Genomic DNA, 27282 nt, shown 5'->3' with positions numbered 1-27282 from the left:
GTGATTCCAAAATAGCCAAAAAGAGAGAAACACACAGTTATATGGGCAATTTCAGCGCACTTAAATATGTCAAGACCTCAAGGTACGTAACTTTTGTATATTCTTCGCAAATATATTCTCACTCAAACCGCCGACTCTTGAACTATTGGGTTTTGCCGCTTCGTATAAAACATAGATCTATATATGCAGGCCGTTTTTACAACTGGATTGACTTGGCTTTCCCGTCAAATTGTTATTTATACATTAGATAAGATCTGTATGGCTTACAGGGTTTTAAGCAGCAAATTTGAGGAAAAGTCAGAAAGTTTCAACAGATGTTTGTTTCTACGGCAAATGTTCTCAAAATGTAAATAGTGCCATTTGAGATATGATATATCGATATGCCATGATTATTCCATAGTTAAGCTGAAAATTACTATAACATCTCGGTCTAGCGGATGATCTTGACTTAGACGTGTGTTTACTACTATTTATCAAGTTCTGGCTGTAGCGATAGACTAAATGCAATATCGTTTTTTTATTACATTGTGTATGAAAGACCAGATATATGTTTATGTATTACGGTATTACGAGTATTGAGTATTGACTATTGAGTGCTATATATCACATAGACTTTATGATTTTAATAACGGTGAGGTCGTAAAAGATAAAGTGATGGCTCGCCATGCCATATATTCGGGTTCTGTTCCCTTCACGAGAAAGTTGTGAAGTCTTGGGGTTCCGTGGTACGGTCTTAAGAAGACATAATTTACACCAGAATAAAACATTTGTGTTTTATTTTCAAATAATGCACCAGTATTGTTGTTTCGTCATAACGTCAAAGAACAAATTTGTAAATACTAAAATAGTCGTCGGACGGTTATGATAATGACGACAATCTCTCTTTAACGAGGGTAGAGTTGAATGCTCTTGCTTTTCATCATAATAAAAGTATCAGAATTCCAAAATCACGACACCATCGCCGCTTAACAATACTGCTGTCACGTTATTTTCCCGTCAAGCCAAAACACATGAAATGAAACGAGTGCTTAAATTTACTTGATTGTACGTTGATGTTAATGGCAAAAATAAAACTCAACAACCCCAAAACAATGATTCAGTAATCACAACCATTTAATTTCCAGCATGATAATATCACAGATATAATATCTGTACAGAATTATATCTAGCCTCAGTACATTCATTTAGGAAATACAACCCACGGGTTGGAAGCTAAGCGGCCAAATATACCACACGCCTGCATGGTCTCCCTTGTTAAACTGACATGGAGACACAATTTTGATGACTAAATGCTTCAATATTGTTCGTGGAATAGCAATTATTACACTAACACATTGCATTATGTGGACGCATACCTTCTAGTTGATATAACAATCTGCTGCAGAGCTGGACGTAATGACATATTATCATATTTCGACCTTTTATACAAGGCGTTTTTAGGCCAACCTGTCCGTATTAATTGCATGTAATTACACAACGCTTTCTCGTAAATAGCAACCGTATATACGATCATGCCTATTTTCTGTTATATTATGACTTGGTACAGCTTGAATAATGCTGAAAGTGATGTCAATACAATTCACTCACATAAGGTTTTAAGAAGAAAGAATTTACAGGAGAAAATTTGAAAAGCTATTGTGATATTTGCAAAAAATGCATCAGTATTGTTGTTTTGTAATATTTTGAAAAAGTACATATTTGTAAATACTAAATAGTCGTCGGTGGTCTTGATAATGGGGACGATAAATACATGGCGGCTAGGTGCCTTAATGGGGACGATAAATACATGGCGGCTAGGTGCCTTATCTCCCATGTCAAACTGACATGGAGCAGCAATCTTGATGACTAAATGCTTCAATATCGCTCGTGTATTAGCAAATATTACTCTAATAAATTGCAACATGTTGGCGCATAACTTGTAGTTGTTATATTATCGGTTGATAACGTGTATGATTAGTTTGGTTTCCACATCATTGGATGCTGTATAATAAAACTATCTCAGAAACTCACAGCCGCAATGTTAACAAGCCGTAATGCTGATGTTATATCAGCGGTGGTGTTGCGAGGAAAATACATGTCATGATTTATTGACCAGCACAGTCACGCTCAACGAAACTTGGCAATGCCTGAATATTGACTTGTACAGTAAAATGAAACATTTGGAGCATATTTCTACGTCATAACCGCTGCTGTCTCTATTTAACGCTCGGTAGCCCAGTGAGACAGCTTGCAGCTCCGAAAGGTGACTATGTGCGCTCAGATATATCAACGCATTAAAGCCTGGGAGGACGTGAAGATCGTTTGACGCCGCAGTCAACAATATTCCGGTTCCACCACTACGGCCTGTCAGTAGTCGAGTCTGGACCAGGCAAACCAGTGAAAGAACATATGAGCAGCGATCCACGTAATTAGTGTACGATGGCGCAGAGACAACCACAGCCTCAGCCAAGTCTTACCTGACGACCAGCAGTTGGGTGTTGGGGACCTATCCTACTCCGGTCCCCCACGGAGATAGCCCTCAGTGTCAAACATCGTGTGTATTATATAGAACGGGGTCAGTCAATCTTATACAAGTAGTGAAGAAGTCCGACCGACCATTTTCCATGAGAGGGGTAGGGGTGGGGTGTTCTGATACTTATTTCTTCATGACAACACTGCAGAGGTTTTATTTTAATTGTGTTATTACATTTTTCATTGGGTAACCAATATTTCACTCATCTATTCATCACTCTATTGAGTGTTTCCCAAAATGAGTTAACAATTTGAGATTTAAAATAAAATAAAATAATGTTTTAGATGATTATAAGGGATCTAACTATAGGCTTGACTCGGAAAGTAAATTAGCTTGTAATTGTGTATCGTAAATAAGCTCCATTGTACACAGGCTGAAAAAGCTTCATTGGGTATTTAGGCATGCTGTTTTATACATTTGATTACTTTTCGCAAATACGCAGCTTATCTGTAGCTCTGAATACTTGAAATATTTTTTTCCGAAAATAAACTTCGTTTTGAAGTAAAAATAAAAATTAATTCTGTCACCAACAACACATCCATACCAGTTGTACATTGACGACATGAGCACAAAATCACTTCCCTTCAGTGGATTGTCTGGTCAAGACTCGATCATTTATGGTGCCCTCATATAGCTGGAATATCTTTGATTGCGACGTTAACCAAGAAACAACAAACCGAAATAACAACTGTTGTCGGAGATGCCTCCGCCGCGAATGAGTGAGTGAGTGAGATTTAGTCTTCAGTGTATCCATGCTGTAAATTGAAACCAGGTCTTCAGCGTGGCGAGCGAAAGCTTTAACCCAAAGGCTTCCCCATAAGGTTTCCATAGTTGGAAGGCATGATGAGACCATTGGTGACGTATGTTAAAATGTGTAACATCGCAATCAAGATGATTGCACTTCTATAGCGACGTGGCTGCTTGTACTTGTCCGAACTTATGCGGGTTTTCTTCTGCTAGTCCACTGAGAAACCATGGCGCAGGTTATCGTATGTACCTCACTCAGGCACACTATTACACTGATTCAGATCGGTCTTTGTTTTATCCCCTGATTGCACCAGGCGGGGTAACAACAAGTACCATATTTTAACGTCTTTAGGGATGACGCTTGTACCAGTAAGTGACAAGAACCATCTGATGATATTCCGATATCGAGCGTACGCAATTCCAATGGGTTACCGGCCGCCATTGGGTGAGTGAGTGAGTATGGTTTTACGCCGCTGTTAGCAATATTCCAGCAACATCACGGCGGGGACACCAGAAATGGGCTTAACACATTGTACCCATGTCGGGAATCGAACCCGGATCTTCGGCGTGACGAGCGAACACTTTAACCACTAGACTACCCGACCGCCCCTGTCGCCATTGTTATATGCATCGATGCGTAGGCTCTCGATAGATCGTTGTTTTCAGACTTAAATGTTTGGTGTTTTAAGGGCATGTTAATATTTAGGTATCGAATATTTGATTTTAGTCTTATTTTTACCGATGAGAATCAAGCATTCTTCAGTGTCAAGGTACAATCACAGAGGCGGTCAACACACTATTAGAACAACACTGTGTTACGTGTCGACTTCAGAAGTGAAACATTATGTTAAGGCAGAAATCTGTACCCAAATCTAAACCTACATACAAAGAGAAATTGTATACAATTAACACTTGTATTATAAAATTAACTTGGTCTACAAGTCAGAACAATTTACTGCAAAGTAATTACCATGGCAGTACACAACGGAGTGGCAGTACAAAATTCAATGGCATTTTACAATATAATAGCAGTGCAAATAACAAAAAGTCAATGATTATAATATTCATATAGCAGCAACACTTGTCAAGCTTTCAAAATAGGCCTTCAGGGTGAACCGCTGGTCCTGATGTAATGTGAGATGTGATGGGAGATGAGAGAGGCATGCTCACACACGCTCTTGCACGCTATACAGTACTGGATTATTCTAGCTGTGCTGATCCTCCCGAGACAAGGGAGTCCATTGACTATAAAAATCATGTTTCCACCCTTGCCGAACAAGGCTTGAATTTCTGGCCTCGATCGCAGCGCTATCAGTGGCTATATTGCGAGTTATGTCGCTTACATGTCCCTCCCATACCACCTCTCATGTCATTTGCATCTCCTTCCAATAAAATGGCCACGCCCAGTCAAGACGATCTTGTGGATAATCAAAATCTATATTGTAATAAAACAGGTCTTACTTCGCGAAGTGGATCAAGCCACGTGAGCACTTGATTAAAAACATGAAATATCTGTTCATACAGAGTTGGCGGTACACATGCTTTGCATATCCTGCAATCGACCGAAATCTATGCATAGACTCGTTCGTCCAGCCAAAACATAACTCAACACAATTCCTCCCTAGTTCAGCCAGGCCCGGAGAATGGAAGGTCCGGGGTTCGATCCCCGGCCGCGTCATACCAAAAGACGTTAACAGATGGTACTTGTTGTTACCCTGCCTGGCGCTCGGCATTAAGGGGCTAAAGCAAGGACTGGTCGGCTCGGAGTCAGTATACTGTGTCTGAGTGGGGTATTCATGTTAAACTGCGGCATGGTATCCCAGTGGGCTAGCACTATAAATCGGCATCAGTCCGGACTAGTACAAGCAGTCACACACACACACACACACACACACACACACACACACACACACTTACACACACGTGCATGCACGTCGCAATATAAGTGCAATAATCTTGGACGCGACGTTAAACCCAATTTCACCTCACCAAGTTCAGCCAGGGTGGAAACTGGACTTTTATAGTAACTCCCTTGCCTCGGGAAGATGAGCTGTGCTGGACAATTTCAGATTGCACTAGACTCCAAAAGAATCTAAATATAGTGACTTCCACACCACTGCTCACATTAGATAGTATAACATTCCTAACAACTAACCATTGTCAAAACACAGTGCTCTGAACCTCAACTGAATCTTAATAAAATCAAAATAAAACAATTGCAATCTTATTTGACAATGAACTACACTGCCATATAACAACAGGTTTAATCTTTCGTTGGATGCATAACAGCTGTATTTGTAAAGCAACAGATTGTATGCTCCAATACGAACGTGTGTGTGTGAATGTCGTGGTGGGATTACTGGTTTTGACGATGTAAATATTAATTTCCGTTTGTTGCTTCAATCTGATGACATACGCATATCGATTTCTCAATGTTTTGCTAATTTCTTAGAATGTTGTGTTTGAAGCAGAAATAATGTGTATTGTCAATACAGAAAACAATATACAGTCAAGTCCCGTCCCGAGAATTGACTACATTAAAATGAACATATTAGGTAACAGTGAGTGAATATGGTTTTACGCCGCTTTAGCAATATTCCAGAATTATCTGGTCGGGGGACACCAGAAATGTACGCGTATTGGGAATCAAACCCGGATCTTCAGTATGACGAGCGAACAATGTACGTCACTAGACTTCACCACCACGGCATGAAATAAGAGCATCCAGCCAAATTTGACTTAAGAGACAATATAACATAGATGAAGTGGCATATGTTTTACACCTTTATACACAATTAATAAAAATATATATATATGAGCTGACGCAACGTGATATGTACAGGTGCAACTGAAATATACTGACGTGCAAAAGAAAGTATACACTTGATATTTGATTTGACCAAAACATTACAAACGTAGCAGTGAGTGAGTGAGTTGGGTTTAACGCCGCTTTTAACAGTATTCCAGTTATAACGCGGCGTGTCAGCTTAATGTTGGAGGAAAGCCTGCAGTGATGCAGGTCTGAGACGTTTACCACTTCCGTGAAACCCACGAGCACGGGTATGGTGCTGACAAACCTAGAAACATAATCGGGGCGAACCGAGATTCGAACCCACAATCATAGGTTTCTGGCGTGCCCAAGGGACGCAACTCTGCACAGCGAATCGGGGCGCCTTAGACGACTGGGCCACTCGTGCCTCCTACAAACGTAACAAAACAAGCACTGAGAACGTAAGGTCCAAAACACAGTGATGATGCGGCATCCAATACATCACCATCGAATAATCATGTCTTGTTTGTTTCATGTGTAGACCGTCTCCGTGGTCTAGTGGTAGAGCGTCCGCCCGGATAGCGGAAGGTCCGGGGTTCGATCCCCGGCCGCGTCATACCAAAAGACGTTAAAAGAAGGTACTTGTTGTTACCCTGTCTGGTGCTCGGCATTAAGGGGCTAAAACAAGGACTGGTCGGCTCGGAGTCGGTATACTGTGTCTGAGTGGGGTATTCATGTTAAACTGCGGCATGGTATCTCAGTGTGCTAGCACTATAAATCGGCATCAGTCCGGACTAGTAGAAGCAGCCACACACACACATACATCGCTATATAAGTGCAATAATCTTGGACGCGACGTTAAACCCCATTTCACCTCACCTCACCTCACCTTGTATCATGTTTAGCCGCCATCAAACATGGGTGAATACTTTGCCCGGCAGTTTACTTTACTAACACCCAACTTGACCCCTCACACACTCGAGTAATGAAAACCCTTCCCTGTTTCCCCCCTACCGGTATAACATACCATATATTCCATGGTGTAGTGTTTCTCTGCACGTAAGTCGGTCTGGGTGCTACATCATTAGACATAAAACCCATACCTGGCGATATTCATAATTTTCTATAATCGATTAGAGCAAAACTTACCCCCCCCCCCCCCCCCCACCCCTCTCAGAAACATTCCGCGTTCAATGTTAGTTACACCATTGTTGCCAAGTGAAGACTTTATCAGTATTAAATGACGTAACTTTCAGTTGTGGATCAGGTGTCTGTGACGCTAAACCCGCGTTGTGCTCCGCGGAGCTCTTAAGGGCAATCTGATGAGTTTTAACACAATAATTATGCGACGGACTATTTATGATGGAATCGATATTACTGAATCCACTTCACTGCGAGATACTTTCTGTTAATATTTATCCAATAACAGAAGCAGAAATCACATTGGTCACAGCAAGCGGTCCGAAACTATTAAAAACATTTTATCTTAATATTTTGCAAAATTATTTTTGCAAGAGCTGATAACGAAATGCCAACCAAAGCAGTGGAATAAAAAAAGCACCGATTAAAACTGGATGCCTGAAACCTGATCTTGTAACATGATAGCTATTCACAGAGTTGGTAACAAGTGTGTTGGATATCATATTTATCCCATAGGATTTACTGAATGAAGATGCCTTATCCAAGCCTATTATAGGACCAGCGTGAAGCATTCAACCACGAGATATATCGATTAACCCATCAGACTCACAAGAGAATGTCGATTTATTGAGTGATGTCTATTTACATTTGTTTTGTCATTTCACACGGATCACTTCGATTCCTTCACCACTCACCCATGAAATATACATTTAGATACCTCCTCTGTCATAAACAGCTCAAGTCGTATTGACATTTTGACAAGTTGATGGAAACGTGTTATTTCTGGTATTGGCTATCTTCTGTGATCGTGGTGGGCGTTGTAGTAATGTAGTATGGTTTCATGGTCTAGTGATGGCCCCATGTTGGCACATGACGATGTGATGTATGTCAGTCAAAGTGGAATGGTCGTGCATGTTAATAGAACGAGCGAAATGAGGCATCATCAACTGATGGGGAGAAAATGGTCAATCATGATTGGGGGTTTACTAAAAGCATTAGCAAATGATCATCTTGTCACAGAAGAAGTTTTAACAAGCGTGTATGTTGGATTCTTACATATAAAACATGATCCCAAACAGGATCATAATTTTAAAACTATAAAAAAAACCATGGTAATTCAGGTGTACGGATATTACTGACCTGCGTCAGGCGTCTATGGTAGGAATCGACACTATGGTAACTCTTCAATGAGCAACACGATCGTAGTTTTATTTTGACTTATATATAGGTAGAATAACTCTAGTTAATGGTCAGGTAATGTTTGTATTCTGACGGATGAGCGATAAGGCCCCTCACACACCTTCCGTGATAAAAGTACATTGCGTCAAGCATGATTCATTATATTTAACAGCTAAACAGATATATAAGTGACTCAGTATTGAGATTGCATTCCAACAATTAAACACGCTCATGTCTTTATCAGCGATAGAAACTAACTGTTTTAGTCAACTAGTCCTTATAATGATAACATATAGTAAACCCCTTAATAATGGCAAATCTCTTCAAGTTCTTGTGATACGTTAACTACTGGGGTAGTTTGTCACGTTTTTATACACGTGTCCCCGGTTAGGATTGCAATGACATTCCAAAAAATAAACAGCAAAACATTACAACGGGCAGTAATCACTAGTTGTGAACTGCAAATACGTCTTACTACAAAACATGTTCTTTTACTCATGTCCCAGTAAGTATACGTTCTCAGCACTCCGTGGCTGTGGGAAGAGCGACTACATTGGATCGGATGGTCAGGCTCTCCGATTTCGTGCTCTGTGACCCGATTGTCATATTTTCAGTCACCTGTTTGTCTGGCCCAGATTTGATAATATACAGGCAGGCGGGGTTTAACTGGACGATTGCACTCACTCACCCACTCACAAAAAAACAAAGAAACTCACCCACCCACCCACCCACCCACTCACTCACTCACTCACTCACTCACAGGTGTTTGCAGTTCAGAGCAGTACAAACAAGACTTGCCGGATGTGCTGGTGTCATTTCGAACCTTGCGTGGCTTGTTATAAGGAAACATACTGGTTGTGTCAAATGCAACAAGAAAGCTTATCGGCTTGTCCCGGAGACCTACGGCGCCTCAAACAGCTACCAACTGTGGTACAATCTGGTAGACCTTCACTCCGGTATCAGAAATAGACTAGTAATTGTGAACGGTAGGAGAGGCAATTAGCCCTGAGATAGACAGGCAGCGGGCGACGTGTAGCGTGACGGAGGAACAAGCAGTAGAATGATGGATGTTGAGGGAACCAGGTAACTCGCTGGTAATTATTGTTGTCCGTGGTAGATGGAACACATTCTCCAGCAGGGTAACCTACAGAAGTATGCCGATCTGTACACTGTGAAGTGAACTTCTCTTCTGAATGGTCACTGCGCATGTTCAGCAACGGGGGAAATGAGGGCACCTCTCGTCACCGATGCTGATGTTCTCACGTAACTGATGACGATGGCGATGATGATGATGATGATGATTGTAACACGGGTTCGTGATGGATGTTGCAATGAAGACTACAGTGGCACTCGGAATGAATGAGTGAGTTTTGTTAACGCCGTTTTAAATAATATTTCCCTTACATCACGTTGTGTCAATTTAAGGAGGTAAAGCTAACGTAACAGGTCATGTTGTGTACCAATTTTATGAAATCCACGAGTGTGCGTATGTTGTTGACAGACCGATGGTCCTAATCTGAGATTCCGATCACACTAGAATTAGCGACCATGAGCCTAAATCCGACTTAACAAAAAACAGATTGCAAGAATGTTTTTCGTGGCTGATAATGTCTTTCTTTTCTTCAACTGTCAGAAGCAAAATTATACATGTCTGGGACAATTTCTTTTTTCGATAAAATCCCAGACACCACCCACCCTGTGAATAATCGTATTTGGGTCCGGCAAACCAGTGGTTTGAATGTCGAGCCACGCCTTGGGAGTAGGGCGACGCTCAGTCGGTTTGTCACACGCTGTAGCAATCTGGACGACTCCACTTAAATAAGTGACGCTAATTTCTGGTGTCCCCCGCCGAGATATTGCTGGAAAATTGCCGGTAGCGGCGTGAAACAATACTCAAGACACTCTACTACAAGAATACGGAAAAGACACTCAGGAGGCCTTTGGGGAAGGTGGGGAAGAAAGTTAAGAAGGCCGCAGGTCCAATCTTGACGTGTAGCGTCTTGACAAATAAACGTGTGAAAGAAAGTAGCGACTCTTCATTGAAGTACATGCATTTGTTGGACGTTCTATAAATAGGCACAGTGATTTCCAAGTCAAGCTGGGACGGCTACAAATAGGGTATCCGATTGCCTTTGTGATTGAACAGCAATGAGGTGGTCGGTGAGTTGGGTTCAATGCCCCTTTGAACAATATATCCGATTTTTATTATGTCATTTGAATATAAGAAGAAAGCCAAAATGGATGTTTACGTCTAAGATGGAAAGCACCACCCCAGGTATGGACTGCATAATTATTGTGTGTTTAGGCCTATTCCCCGATGCCATCTCACCTCTGCCTATTACCCGCACAGGTCATCTACGCCCAGGTAGCCTGTATTCACTTCTTTTCTCACGTTCAAACGATTCTACTCCCCCATGAACTTTTATGATGCACACAGAGATATCCCTCAAAGACGAGCTGTACTTTACCTCTCTAATTGTGTACCCACTCCGTTATGTTTGTTTGTTGTTTAACGCCGCACTCAAAAATATATTCCAGCTATATGACGGCGGTCTGTAAATACTCAAGTCTGGACCAGACAATCCAGTGATTGACATCTTGAGCATCGATCTACGCAAAAGGGATACGATGACATGCATCAACCAAGTTAGCGAACCTGACCACCCGATCCCGTTTGTCGACATAGTCCCCTTTTACGACAAGAATGGGTTGCTGAAGACCTATTCTACCCCGGATCTTCACGGGTCCACTCCTTCATGAAAAGTGATAGAGTGAGCACAGCTCTGAACCATTATATAGGTGTGGTGTTATTTTTATATTGAGCGAGAAGCCTGTGGTCCTCATCCTATGTGAGATGAGCGAGAAGCCTATAATTGATTTGTACAAATCAAATGTGTGTTCCTCCGGTGTTCCACCCTCGCCTCGCCGCACCCTCGCAGACGTATATATAATAAATTGATTGTGATGATGAGCTTCGATCTCTACTTCACAACGTTCTGCTGTAACAAAGATTTCCAAACTTTCTAAACATGACACGATCCTGTTTCAGCGCCCATTGCAGACGAAGAAGAGATCCTTTTCATGGATTCTGAAGAAGACACACACATTGATGCAGGTGGGGTCCCGGCTTCACCGGGAGACCATGTTGTGAAGACAGGTGCCGCCCTCTGTTGGCCGACACTTCCAGGCCCTTCAAACGACAACCGTCAAAACAATCCATGGAGATTACAAAGTGCCACAACAGATCAAAGACCATTAGTACAACCACATAAACCTACTGTGACGGAACCACCCGAAAATCTACCTGCAGACACAGCTTCAAAATCAGGAAAACCTAATGTGCAACTGCAATGTTTCGATAAAAGGGGAGATAACTCAAGGGGAGATAACCCTGTGAGGGTCACGTTCAGTGACCCCTTACGACCGTGTGCAGAGGTTCAAGAGACGTGTTTATCTTATGGACCAGCCGGAGCTGGACCTTCGGTGAGCAGTTCTGTTACACGAGAGGACAATAAAGGGGATGATGAAACGTCTCCGGGACAGTACAGTTCGCTGAGGGAGACAGGAACAGAGGAGGAGGACGAGCAGGATTCCAGCACTGAGTTGTATGTACCGGAACGACGGATGACCCCTGCCAATTACCGGAGGGAATACCTGTGTGGACTCTTTCTGAAGTATTCAATATTTATCTTCAATTTTCTATTCTGGGTGAGTTTTATTTGTTTTCGTGTACAAGTATTGTATGATATGACATTGTGAGCCTGTTCTGCGTTTTCATCTGACAGAGTTGTATTTTTATTAAAAACTTGCAGCGGGTAACAAAAACATTTTCCTTTTAAAACTAGGAAGAAAATAAAAGCAATTCTATATCTCATCAATGTAAAGAAGACTACTTCACGATCCTTTGGCCAGTTTTTGTATAAGTCTAGACGTTTTAATATGTGTTGTGTGAGTGAACCAGTGTAAGTATATTTATCATTAAGAACGAGATGTATGTATCGCAATTCGAGTTATCTGACAAAAGGTGGCTTTTGAATAACTTGAAGCAAGAAGTTCCAAATGACCCGAACTAAGCTCCTTTCAAAGGGACCCAACGATGACATATTTAGTGCCTGTAGGTCAACATTTTGAAACTCCGTAATGACTGGACGATTAATGCTCACTCAGATGTGTTTATTCACATGATCCTATGTCAATCGGACCGAGCGCTTGTTTCGGCACAGCGATTTAGCAGTGAGACCGATGGAAAGATCATCATTTGAAACAGAAGCATCGTTCGAGGATTCTCCACATGACGACTACAGTTAAATAGTGTCTGTCAAATCGATCTCCTGGTTTGATTGTTTATTGAGATGAAATTGTCAAATGTGATGTCTAGTGCGGCAGAAGAGCATACGAGCTCAGCTCTTTTGATGAATGTTAGAAATCATCACTTGAAGTTAATATCCCGCACTCAAACGAGAACCTCATACTTATTTCATGAGGACTGCAGTAGTTAATAAAGCGACAGGAGGTCCGATAATGGATGAGGTTTCATCTGATTAATCAATTTGTTGAACCGGGATTCCGCGAACACAATCAGCCTCTATTTCTGTTAATACATGTTCATCGTGATGATTTCATTTGTTGCTACGAGGGCTGGCTGAAAAGTTCTAAGCCTAAGGTGGGATATCTCAATCGGATTGAAACAAACTTTTGACACCAAAAGTACAATCATTTAATGAATCATAGACATAAGAACTGCAACTGTAGTGTTATTATTGTCTTTGTACCAGACCATCTTGTGAACCTACCCATTGAAATCACCAGAAATGGACAAAACTGGCTATGGAGCAGTCATCAAGTACCTGCAACTGAAAGGGCTAACTCCAACACTGATACATGCTGACATGGTCTCCACTTTAGGGGATGATACCCCTTCCTTTTCCACTGTAATGAAGTGGGCTGCGGAATTTAAGCGTGGCAGAGAGAGCCTTGACGATGACCCGCGTCCAGGAAGGCCTTCAAAAGAAACAATTCCGGAAAACATTACCCGGGTGCATGACATGGTGATGGCTGATCGACAATTGACCACTCGACATATTGCCAGTGTTGTGGGCATCTCTCATGAGAGGGTTGAGCACATTATCACCAACGAGTTGGGCATGACAAAGGTTTCTGCAAGATGGGTGCCAAAGCTCTTGACAGCGGATCAGAAACCTGACTCAGATTCCTGACGTCCCGTGACAATTTATGCCGTTTTGAAGCAGATCCCGATGATGTTTTGGCCCGATTTGTAACCATGGATGAGACCTGGATTCATCACTTTCAACCAGAAACCAAAATTCAGTCTAAACAATGGAAGCATCCGGACCCCCCCCCCCCCCAAAAAAAAGGGCCAAATCGGTTCCTTCTGCTGGAAAGCTGATGGCTTCAGTCTTTGGGGATTCCAAGGGTATTCTGCTGATTGACTATCTTGGATTGGAAAAGGCCAGACTATCAATAGAAGATATTATGCTGACCTACTGAGACAGTTGCGTGAAGCTATCAAAGTTAAGCGACGGGGAATGCTCACTAAAGGAGTCCTGACCCACCAAGACAATGCTCCTGTTCACAAATCGGTGGTTGCCTTGTCAGCGATCCATGATTGTGATTTCGAACTCATTGACCATCCCCCTTATTCACCCGATTTGGCCCCGTGAGACTTCCACCTGTTTCCCAAAATGAAAAAGAAACTAGCCGGTCGCCATTTTCCTAGTAATGATGGCGTCATTTCCGCTGTGAATGACTTTTTTAGGGTGGCTGAAGAAAGTTTCTTCTTGACCGGCATCCAGGCCTTGCAGCAAAAGTGTGTAAACCTGGAAGGGGACCATGTGGAGAAATAAATGAAAACCATCGACTTGGTACGGGTCTTTCACAGTTAGGCTTAGAACGTTTCAGCCAGCCCTCGTATAATACTATATACTGGAATGGGAAAAATTTCTGAACTATGCCCAAAAGTTTCAATACAAGTGTGATAGTCCATATTTATTATTGGTGCATTATTGGTCTTTTCCTTTTGAAATATGGATGATTTAGGTCTAAATAAAGCCACAAAACCCTTTCCATAATCTTAATAAATCCTTGCAGAGTCCATTAATAGCCATTTGTCATTAAGGCGACAGAGGGTTAATCTGTTTTGGTACTTTATACACGCGATAATACCAACTGCCGGGCAAAGGAAACACACCCATGTTTGATGGTGGTTCAAAATAAAAGAAACAAGAAATGGTTGTGTAACTATATACGGGCGATAATTGGCTGGTTGGCCTTTACTGCCCCAGGAGACGAATAATATCTAGTATTCCATCCATGTAAGATCAGACCAATGTCCGTTTTCCCATGCTTGTCGTAGGATCAGACTAATACCCAGTACCCCATGCTTGTTTAAGGATCAGACTTATACCGAGTATCCCATGCTTGTCGTAGGATTAGACTAATGCCCGGTATCCCATGCTTGTCGTAGGATCAGACTAATACCCAATATCCCATGCTGGTCGTAGGATCAGACTAATACTCAGTATCCTATCCATGCATTGATCAGACTAATGCCCAGTATCCCATGCTTGTCGTAGGATCAGACTAATACTCAGTATCCCATCCATGCATTGATGAGACTAATGCTCAGTATCCCATCCATGCATTGATGAGACTAATGCCCAGTATCCCATGCTTGTCGTAGGATCAGACTAATACTCAGTATCCCATCCATGCATTGATCAGACTAATGCCCAGTATCCCATGCTTGTCGTAGGATCAGACTAATGCCCAGTATCCCATGCTCGTCGTAGGATCAGACTAATACCCAGTACTCCATGCTTGTTGAAGAATCAGACTAATACCCGGTATTCCATGCTTGTCTCAGGATCAGACTAATACTCAGTATCCCATGCTGTTCGTAGGATCAGACTAATACCCAGTACCCCATGCTTGTCGTAGGATCAGACTAATACCCAGTACCCCATGCTTGTCGTAGGATCAGACTAATACCCAGTATCCTATCCATGCATTGATCAGACTAATACCCAGTATCCTATCCATGCATTGATCAGACTAATACCCAGTATCCCATCCATGCATTGATCAGACTAATGCCCAGTATCCCATGCTTGTCGTAGGATCAGACTAATACCCAGTACCCCATGCTTGTCGTAGGATCAGACTAATACCCAGTATCCTATCCATGCATTGATCAGACTAATACCCAGTATCCTATCCATGCATTGATCAGACTAATACCCAGTATCCTATCCATGCATTGATCAGACTAATACCCAGTATCCCATCCATGCATTGATCAGACTAATGCCCAGTATCCCATGCTGGTCGTAGGATCAGACTAAGACTCAGTATCCCATGCTTGTCGAAGAATCAGACTAATACCCAGTATCCTATCCATACATTGATCAGACTAATGCCCAGTATCCCATGCTCGTCGTAGGATCAAACTAATACCCAGTATCCCATGCTTGTCGAAGGATCAGACTAATACCCAGTATCCCATGCTTGTCGTAGGATCAGATTAAAGAGCATTGGTGGTCAGTGATTTGGTTGATAGCATGTCATCGTGCCCCGATGGCGTGGATCGTTGCTTATGCGTTCAGTCACTGGTTAGGCCGGTCCAGACTCGAATATTTTACCATCTTCCCGAGGCTTGAGAGTTAACTGACTTTAAAAGTCCAGTTTCCACCCTTGCCGAACTAGGCAGGAATTACTAGGCTCGATCGTAGCGCCACCAGTGGTTATTACGAATTATGTCCTTTCTATGCCTCTCCTATGGACCAATCAGATTCCACCCCTCTTATCACTTGCATTTGCTTCAAACAAAATGGCGGCGCCCAGTCAAGACGATCTGACCGATAATCAAGATCTATATTGTGATTAAACGTGTCTTACATCGCAAAATCACGTGAGCACTTTGATTAAAAACCTGAAAAGATTTGGAAAATATCTCTTGACAACGAGTTGGGGGAGCACATGCTTTGCAAATCCTGCAATCGACCGACATCTGCATGACAGTTTACGAACCGGATTTCTATTTCGTTGCACGATTGTGATTGGACTATGCATAGACTCATTAGTCCAGCTAAAATGTAACTCCATAATACCAGCCCAGTTCGGCAAGGGTGGAAAATGGACTTTTATAGTCAGTTAACTCACTTGCCTCGGGATGATGATTATTTGACATGATATAGCTGCATTGTTGCAGACTGCGTCGTAAAGCAACATTCACCCACACACTGCTCTAATGTTTGTAATTTAGTGTTAACCATTTCTAGCATCCCAAGCATGGGATACTGGGCATTAGTCTGATCCTTCGATAAGTATACGAATGGGAGTTGTACAACATATTATAATACCCTCTCCGCTTGTATGTAGTTTCCATATGTTTAAATACAATCAAATACAGGGACAAATAAAAGCAGACAGTAGATTTTAAAGAGTAAATAGTTTTACATGGGTAAATCAAAATATCAAATCTCACTTGGATCGTGATGTATCTGACACGAACATTTGGACGGCTTTAAGAAGTTAATCATGTTACCGTGGTTCAACTTCTGCATTTTCACATAAAGGAAATTGCACGGTTTGTGGTATAATTTCAAGGGCTTCCAACTGGATTTATGTGAAGGACGTTTCCAAATTCTTTGCGTCAATGACAAAAATGATGTCTGATGCAATTCCTTTTGTTGACTTGTACCATATGTGTTTTTTGAGGTGCACAATTGACTTGCCCTTGTATGTGTTTGTGACGGTGGCACCTGTGGGACGGGATTCGTGGACCATGTACACCTGGTAGCATCACCATTTTGATAGTGATTCATAAACACATCCTCATGGTATAGCATCTTGCCGAGGCAAGGTAGTTAATCGACTATATCAATCCAGTTTCCACATGACTTTTATAGTTAGTTAACGCCCTTATTTGGGGAAGATGATGATATAGTCGGAATCGTTCAATCGACTCTTATCAAAGGTTTCATGTATTCTGGAAAGGGTTTTGTTGTTTTTATTTAATGTTCAATATTTATGCTTCAGTGAAATACTGACAGTTTCACGCGCACTACAAACAAACTCTCTATGATTTTGATACCATGCAGGTGGCCGGGGTGGTGGGGTTCGGTTTCGGCTACTGGACCCTGACGTCCAAGGGGCAGATATTCGCCGGGGGCGTCTACTTCTTCCTCGACCCCGCCGTCATGCTGTGCATCGTGGGCTGCACCATCTTCATCGTCGCCTTCTTCGGCTTTCTAGGCGCTCTCAGGGAAAACGTACGCTTGTTGAAGATTGTAAGTGACTGGTGGTTAAAAGTCTTATTTCCTCTCGTCGGAGATCCGTGTTCGAATACCAACATGGGTACTCCTTTCTGTTTTGATGCTCAGTGAAAATATACTGCAAATAATTTCATAAAATGCATGCCCTTATGGGAAGTATATTATTTTGTTTATCATCGTTATCCTCATCACCATCACATCATCACCACCATCGTCTCCTTCATCTTCATCTTCACGAGCAGCGACATCATCGCCATCATTAGCCTCATTTGTATCATAATGTTCAAACAGATCCGTGTCGAATACGGTTCAGCACAGGTCCCCAAAGACCTATATGCTTGTCGTTAGAGTTACTAAAATGGATCGAGTAGTCAGGCTCGGTGACGTGGTTGATTGCGTGTCATCGTACCCCGACGGCGTTGGGGCATTGATCAATACATCAACCCCCCGTTTTTCGAATATTTACAAACCGCCGCGATCAGCCTGGAATATTGCTGGTATCGGCGCAAAACAACACGCTAGTAGAAGTAGATGCACATTATAGTATGAAAAACATCCGGTTAAGTATTAATGACGTTTTAAAAGTGCAGGGTAAGGGACTTTTCCGATCCAGGGGTACACCTTGAAACATTATCATACATGTCCAAACATCTGACAACTTGACTTATTTCGTTTTTGCATGTTTACCTTTGACGTGATCAAGTACATAAATGTGGCTAAAATACGAGAGGTTGATTTCAAGAGCAAATGTAAGGGAGAACAAGTCCGTAACAGAAGATGCATTTGTCGCTTTTTGCGTGATCTCAATATTTGTGCGTCCTGTGGATATCAGCTTGGGTCAAAGACTTGCACTAGTTTAAATAATCCAAACACGTTTAAGTTTTTTTTAGTGAAGATAAGATTGTGGCCCAGTATAGTAAAGCCACTTAAATATCGTAGGAAGGCGCTCCTTAGCTGCAAGGGTCCGCTAGTTGTAGGTTCTAATCTCGCCTCAATATTGACCCTTAGTTTGTCGGCATCAATTTTCACGCATCTGCGGATATATCACGAATTTTTCACAACTTCCAAAGCAGGTTCAACCCACGGGAGGCCCAGTCGGCTAAGGTGCCGCAATTCCCTGTGCAGAGTTACGTCTCGCAGAAATGTGGGGTCGAATCCCGATTCGCTCCAATTACATATCTAGGTTTGTTAGCACCGTGCTCGTGCTCATGGGTCACTCATCAAGGTAATAAACGTTTGATACCCGCATCACTTCAATTTTTCTTCCCACATTAAATTGAAACGCCATGAATTTACTCACTCACTCGACCACCCACTCGACCACCCACTCGCTCACTCACTCACTCACTCACTCACTCACTCACTCACTCACTGTTCCAGTTCCGCGTGTGCCTCGTGGTAGTGCTGTTCATCCAGGTGGGTATTGGCATCCTGGTATTCGTGTTCTACACCATGCCAGAGGCCAGGGAGTCTCTCCTGTCTGGACCAGAGACCATACTGAAGGACGCCATCAAGCGTTACCATGACGACGACGAGAAACGGAAATGGGTCGATCTGATACAGAAAGAGGTACATGTATATCCAGCTGTATTATTAAACCCACAGACATCGATCATACAAGGAATGGACTGCTCACAGTGCATGTAAACAATGTACAAAATACATACTGAATTCAACCAATGTTCTGTTCTCTTGTATAGAGAAATGCGCCCGATACTGTACAGATGCTATTTATACATGTCCATGGAAAGTGAGAGAATAATATTTTCTCCAGTGTTTCTGCCTTTGAAAAGCACACAAGGAAGACAATCTTTGCTTGTATGTCCATAATCGGAATAATTTTAATTACGTATTGTAAATCTCGAAAGTATTTATTGTCGTAATCGTAGCTTGACATGAGGGTCAATGTACCCCCCACCCCCGTCATGTCCAAGTCCGACGGGCGGTCGGGTAGCCTGGTGGTTAAAGCGTGCGCTCGTCACGCCAAAGACCCGGGTTCGATTCCCGACATATGTAAAATGTGTGAAACCCATTTCTGGTGTCCCCCGCCGTGATATTGCTAGAATATTGCTGAAAAAGCGGTGCTAAACCATACTCACTCACTCCAAGTCCGTCCCTTAGGAGTTGCGTCCCTTAGGCGTGCCAGAAACCTGAGATCGAGTATTCAAATCTAAAATTCGCCCCGATTATGTTTCTTGGTTTGTCAGAACCATACCCGTGCATACACGTAAACTTCTAAGACCTACCTTACTTCGGGCCTTCTTCCACACCAAGCTGACATGCTGTGATAAAACTGACGTCCTGTTCAAATTCTGTTAAATTATCTTACTCACTAACTCAGTTCCAGTGCTGCGGCATGAGCCACAATAAAATCGGCTACATGGACTGGCAGCTCAACCGCTATTTCAACTGCTCCGCCAGCAACCCTAGTGCAGAGAGGTGTGCCGTGCCCGTGTCATGCTGCATATTCGAGCCTGTAAGTATCTTACATGTACATCACCTTATATAAGGCGTCATACTGCACATTAGAGCCTGTAAGTACCTTACATCACCTTATATAAGGCGTCATGCTGCATATTAGAGCCTGTAAGTACCTTACATCACCTTATATAAGGCGTCATGCTGCATATTAGAGCATGTAAGTACCTTACATCACCTTATATAAGGCGTCATGCTGCACATTAGAGCCTGTAAGTACCTTACATCACCTTATATAAGGCGTCATGCTGCACATTAGAGCCTGTAAGTACCTTACATCACCTTATATAAGGCGTCATGCTGCATATTAGAGCCTGTAAGTACCTTACATCACCTTATATAAGGCGTCATGCTGCATATTAGAGCATGTAAGTACCTTACATCACTTTATATAAGGCGTCATACTGAACATTAGAGCCTGTAAGTACCTTACATCATCTTATATAAGGCGTCATACTGCACATTAGAGCCTGTAAGTACCTTACATCACCTTATATAAGGCGTCATGCTGCACATTAGAGCCTGTAAGTACCTTACATCACCTTATATAAGGCGTCATGCTGCATATTAGAGCATGTAAGTACCTTACATCACCTTATATAAGGCGTCATGCTGCATATTAGAGCATGTAAGTACCTTACATCACCTTATATAAGGCGTCATGCTGCACATTAGAGCCTGTAAGTACCTTACATCACCTTATATAAGGCGTCATGCTGCACATTAGAGCCTGTAAGTACCTTACATCACCTTATATAAGGCGTCATGCTGCATATTAGAGCCTGTAAGTACCTTACATCACCTTATATAAGGCGTCATGCTGCATATTAGAGCCTGTAAGTACCTTACATCACTTTATATAAGGCGTCATGCTGCACATTAGAGCCTGTAAGTACCTTACATCACCTCATATAAGGCGTCATGCTGCATTAGAGCCTGTAAGTACCTTACATCACCTTATATAAGGCGTCATACTGCACATTAGAGCCTGTAAGTACCTTACATCATCTTATATAAGGCGTCATACTGCACATTAGAGCCTGTAAGTACCTTACATCACCTTATATAAGGCGTCATACTGCACATTAGAGCCTGTAAGTACCTTACATCACCTTATATAAGGCGTCATGCTGCACATTAGAGCCTGTAAGTACCTTATATCATCTTATATAAGGCGTCATGCTGCATTAGAGCCTGTAAGTACCTTACATATTCTTATATAAGGCGTCATGCTGCACATTAGAGCCTGTAAGTACCTTACATCATCTTATATAAGGCGTCATACTGCACATTAGAGCCTGTAAGTATCTTACATCACCTTATATAAGTCGTCATACTGAACATTAGAGCCTGTAAGTACCTTACATCATCTTATATAAGGCGTCATACTGCACATTAGAGCCTGTAAGTACCTTTCATATTCTTATGTAAGGCGTCATGCTGCACATTAGAGCCTGTAAGTACCTTACATCATCTTATATAAGGCGTCATACTGCACATTAGAGCCTGTAAGTATCTTACATCACCTTATATAAGGCGTCATACTGAACATTAGAGCCTGTAAGTACCTTACATCATCTTATATAAGGCGTCATACTGCACATTAGAGCCTGTAAGTACCTTACATCACCTTATATAAGGCGCCATGCTGCACATTAGAGCCTGTAAGTACCTTACATCATCTTATATAAGGCGTCATACTGCACATTAGAGCCTGTAGGTACCTTACATCATCTTATATAAGGCGTCATACTGCACATTAGAGCCTGTAAGTATCTTACATCACCTTATATAAGGCGTCATACTGCACATTAGAGCCTGTAAGTACCTTACATCATCTTATATAAGGCGTCATACTGCACATTAGAGCCTGTAAGTACCTTACATCACCTTATATAAGGCGTCATACTGAACATTAGAGCCTGTAAGTACCTTACATCACCTTATATAAGGCGTCATGCTGCACATTAGAGCCTGTAAGTACCTTACATCATCTTATATAAGGCGTCATGCTGCACATTAGAGCCTGTAAGTACCTTACATCACCTTATATAAGGCGTCATACTGCACATTAGAGCCTGTTAGTACCTTATATCACCTTATATAAGGCGTCATGCTGCACATTAGAGCCTGTAAGTACCTTACATCATCTTATATAAGGTGTCATGCTTCACATTCGAGCCTGTAAGTATCTTACATCATCTTATATAAGGCGTCATGCTTCACATTAGAGCCTGTAAGTACCTTACATCACCTTATATAAGGCGTCATGCTGCATATTAGAGCCTGTAAGTACGTTACATCATCTTATATAAGGTGTCATGCTGCACATTAGAGCCTGTAAGTACCTTACATATTCTTATATAAGGCGTCATGCTGCACATTAGAGCCTGTAAGTACCTTACATCACCTTATATAAGGCGTCATGCTGCACATTAGAGCCTGTAAGTACCTTACATCACCTTATATAAGGCGTCATGCTGAACATTAGAGCCTGTAAGTACCTTACATCACCTTATATAAGGCGTCATGCTGCACATTAGAGCCTCTAAGTACCTTACATCATCTTATATAAGGCGTCATGCTGCACATTAGAGCCTGTAAGTACCTTACATCATCTTATATAAGGCGTCATACTGCACATTAGAGCCTGTTAGTACCTTATATCACCTTATATAAGGCGTCATGCTGCACATTAGAGCCTGTAAGTACCTTACATCATCTTATATAAGGCGTCATGCTTCACATTCGAGCCTGTAAGTATCTTACATCATCTTATATAAGGCGTCATGCTTCACATTAGAGCCTGTAAGTACCTTACATCACCTTATATAAGGCGTCATGCTGCATATTAGAGCCTGTAAGTACGTTACATCATCTTATATAAGGCGTCATGCTGCACATTAGAGCCTGTAAGTACCTTACATATTCTTATATAAGGCGTCATGCTGCACATTAGAGCCTGTAAGTACCTTACATCACCTAATATAAGGCGTCATGCTGCACATTAGAGCCTGTAAGTACCTTACATCACCTTATATAAGGCGTCATGCTGAACATTAGAGCCTGTAAGTACCTTACATCACCTTATATAAGGCGTCATGCTGCACATTAGAGCCTCTAAGTACCTTACATCATCTTATATAAGGCGTCATGCTGCACATTAGAGCCTGTAAGTACCTTACATCACCTTATATAAGGCGTCATGCTTCACATTAGAGCCTGTAAGTATCTTACATCATCTTATATAAGGCGTCATGCTCAACATTAGAGCCTGTAAGTATCTTACATCACCTAATATAAGGCGTCATGTTGCACATTAGGGCCTGTAAGTACCTTATATCACCTTATATAAGGCATCATGATGCATATTCCACCTCGTAATTACCATATATATACCTTAAGATATTGTATAGCCACGTCCGTAAGTACACTACATACACTTTAAGTATATAAGTTGTTATTATTTGTTAATAACGCTCTATATGGATTTCTATTTGGGTTGGTTCCATTCATCTCATGACCAATATTAGGATCGGAGGGTCAGGCTCGGTGACTTGGTTAATAATGTTTCATCGTACCTCGGCGGATTATACTCAATTTTCATACAATCCCTATAATATCAGATCTTTTACTGCGATATCTCTGCGTATGAAGGTCTGTCAATTCCTTAATAGGAAGTCGAGTCAGCTTTCCAATCGGCCAATCAGCGTCGAGGCTCCTAAATCCCGGTACCAGTTAGCGAAGCATTCAGACCAGGACATGTGATTTCTGTATATCAAAACGAATTTAAACAACCAGTTCCGAATGTAAATAATAAAGACCGCGGCATTATATTGTTAAGGATATTGTATACACCCTGTTGTTTCTGAGTGTCAAGGCATCTACACCCAAAAGGGAGTACCATCGAATGAAATTTGTGTTCTGTGTGGGTTTCTTTTGTTGAATAGACATTTGCGAATTCAGGTGGTAAAGACAATGAAGCCGAATTGTTTTATGTAGCTGACATCTCAAGACCCCATGCATCCTTCAGTCAGACTGGTCGGTCAAGGTTCGCTTCGGGTTCACCTGACGCGACATTCTATTGGTAGGTTGTCAGATGTTCACGCAGCGAGGTATCGTGTCTTTGTAAAAGATATTATTTAATGAGATTGCCGGTTCATGTTTTATATTATAAAGAGATCTCATTTGTAAATGTAGAGTATCATTGCTATATATTATTTAAGATGGGTGTTTAAATGGTGTTTTTGATGTCACAAGTTTGTTTTAAGTCTTAGTTCCCATAGACCTGAAACTGGATGAAAGGATATTAAACTGGCTCATATGATATTAAACTGTCACATATGATACTAAACTGGCTCATATGATATTGAACTGTCACATTTATTAAACTGTCACATATGATATTAAACTGTCACATATGATATTAAACTGTCACATATGATATTAAACTGGCTCAGATGATGTTAAACTGTCCCATATGATATTAAACAGTCACATATGCTATTAAACTGGCACATATGATATTAAACTGTCACAAATGATATTAAACTGCCTCATATGATATTAAACTGGCACATATGATATTAATTTGTCACATATGATATCAAACTGTTACATATGATATTAATTTGTCACATATGATATTAAACTGGCTCATATGATATTGAACTGTCACATATATTAAACTGTCACATATGATATTAAACTGGCTCTTATTATACTAAACTGGCTCGTATGATATTGAACTGTCACATACATTAAACTGTCACATATGATATTAAACAGTCACATATGATATTGAACTGTTACATATGATATTGAACTGTAACATATATTAAACTGGCTCATATGATATTAAACTGTCACATATATTACTAAAATGTTTATTTCAGGGAGACTATATCAATGTCATGTGCGGATTCGATACAACAAATAAACCGGTAAATATTTTTGAAATAGTCCTCAAATCAATGTTGTTCCATGTTCGGAATACATGTTCGGTATATCAGCGTGTTAACATTTCCACGTGCAAATGACTGCATGTCAGATGGTATTAAATCAGTTGATAATCTTGAAAACAAAAACGTCTCATATACAAACTTTCAAAATGTGATTCTAAATCCGGATCGAATATCTATCGAAACAATTCCCTCTGCATACTACGAGTATATTGTCTTACAGAAAGCATTATAGAGCAAATGAAGCAAACTTATTAACGTTAAGGCCATAAAATGGTTATTATCGGTTTGTTAAAATCGCTTCTATGTTCAAATAGCTTATTGCTCAATGTTATCTCCTATAATAACGTGAAGCAGAATCCCAGAGATACTTGTCCGCGACACACTCCCATGTTTGCCTTCTTCATTAGCGCTGTTTGCCTACTCTGGTTCTTGCCTCTGTTGATATCCAGAGGAGTAAAGTACTCCACAGAATCAACACCAAGGGCTGCATGCGTGGCTTGGCGGACTGGATGCGAGGGAATGAATCATACATCGGTGGTCTTCTGTTGGCGTTTGTCACACCTCAAGTGAGTCACATTATGTGTAACGATGCTAATGGACAATTCCTAATATTTCATTTATATGCACGACGCGTCAACTTAATGTGAGATGTGTCAACGAGGGGTATTCCCTAGATTGGCGTCTATGAAGCTGTGGTTACCACTATATTTCATAGAAAGTGAACTTAATGGAAAATAATGGAGGCCCACACGATGTAGTTATGGTGAGTGACTGAGTGAGTGAGTTGGGTTTAACGCCGCTTTTAACAGTATTCCAGTTATATCGCGTCGTGTCAGCTTAATGTGGGAGGAAAGCCCGAAGTGATGCAGGTCTCAGACGTTTACCACTTCCGTGAAACCCAAGAGCACGGGTATGGTGCTGACAAACCTAGAAACATAATCGGGGCGAACCGGGATTCGAACCCACAATCATAGGCTTCATGCGTACCCAAGGGACGCAACACTGCACAGCAAATCGCGTCGCCTTAGACGACTGGGCCACCCGTGCCCCTGTAGTTATGGAAAGAGATAAAGTTTAAAGATTATTTAACAATAATATCATAGCTCTATTTTCTAGAGTTATGTATAAATGAGCACTATGAAATAATAGGGCTGGTCGGGGATCTTCATTCAGTAAAATCAGTCTGCGATGTATGGTACTGATAGACTAAGAATCATTATCGGCGCAAATCTCGGATTCGAACCCACAACCTGCGGATCCTAGTTTGGTTTAAGGACAAAGGTTTTAGACTATTGGGAAACCCTTGTCCTGTTACTTTGTAGAAGTAGTAGCAGCAGCAGCAGCAGCAGCAGCAGCAGCAGCAGCAGCAGTAATGGTAGTAGTATCAGCAATAGTATCAGTAGTAGTTGCAGAAGTAATAGCAGCAGCCGTGGTAATAGTAGTAGCGGCAGTAGTAGACGTAGCAGCAGTAGTAGTAGCAGCAGAAATAGTAGTATCAATAGTAGTCATAGTAGTTGTAGCAGTAGTAGCAGCAGTATTAGTAGTAGTGATTTATATGTTAGGTATTACATGAATGTTGATTTGTCTATCCACAGGTGCTCGGTGTTGTATTTGCGACACTGTTCATCAAACATATTGTGAGAAGCCGAGCAAGGTGGCGGCTCTTGAGAAGAACATGATCCGGACCCGTCTGTTGTGTCGCTCCCAAACCTCCAGTCGTTCACTGTCACAACCAGGTATAGCCATCACACGTCACCCTGGACATGGACCAGTCTATCGAACAACTGTCTCACGAGTCACGTCTCTCAAACATCAGTAATGTCTTTCGGGTCACGTCTCTCAAACTTCAGCAATAACTCACAAGTCATATATATCGAACATCATGTATGTCTCACGAGTCACGTCTCTCAAACATCAGTAATGTCTCACGAGTCACGTCTCACAAAAATCAGCTATGTCTCAAAAGCCATGTCTCTCAATCATCAGTAATGTCAATGGAGCAATATAGAATGAACATATTTGTAATGCGATCTAGACAAATGGATTTCTATAACACTGGAAATTACAATTGCAGGTACGATGATTCTGTTATGAGGTTTATCACATGAAGTTGCCGGGTACAGCTGTCTGACACGTGCTTTAACGGGAATGTTGGCCCCATGACTGAACCAATCCTTCTCTCCTACCGCAGACAGAGCT

The 27282-nt window shown here is 41.6% G+C and overlaps 1 protein-coding gene across 1 annotated transcript; it reads left to right on the top strand.

The window, feature by feature from the left end:
* LOC139453236 (tetraspanin-33-like) lies at positions 1–26762 on the top strand. Its single transcript, XM_071234860.1, has 8 exons — positions 1–82; positions 11398–12056; positions 17468–17656; positions 19022–19210; positions 19983–20117; positions 25015–25062; positions 25533–25649; positions 26679–26762. Exons 1-8 carry the CDS (start codon positions 67–69, stop codon positions 26760–26762), a joined length of 1437 nt encoding a protein of 478 aa, XP_071090961.1. The 5' UTR covers positions 1–66.
* Positions 26763–27282: the final 520 nt, after the last annotated feature.

This window comes from Haliotis cracherodii, unplaced genomic scaffold (genome assembly GCF_022045235.1).
Source record: "Haliotis cracherodii isolate W230 unplaced genomic scaffold, xgHalCrac1.p SCAF_9, whole genome shotgun sequence".
Classification (NCBI taxonomy): Eukaryota; Metazoa; Mollusca; class Gastropoda; order Lepetellida; family Haliotidae; genus Haliotis; species Haliotis cracherodii.
The sequence above is the reverse complement of the archived record's forward strand: the minus strand, read 5'-3'. Positions and strand labels throughout refer to the sequence as shown.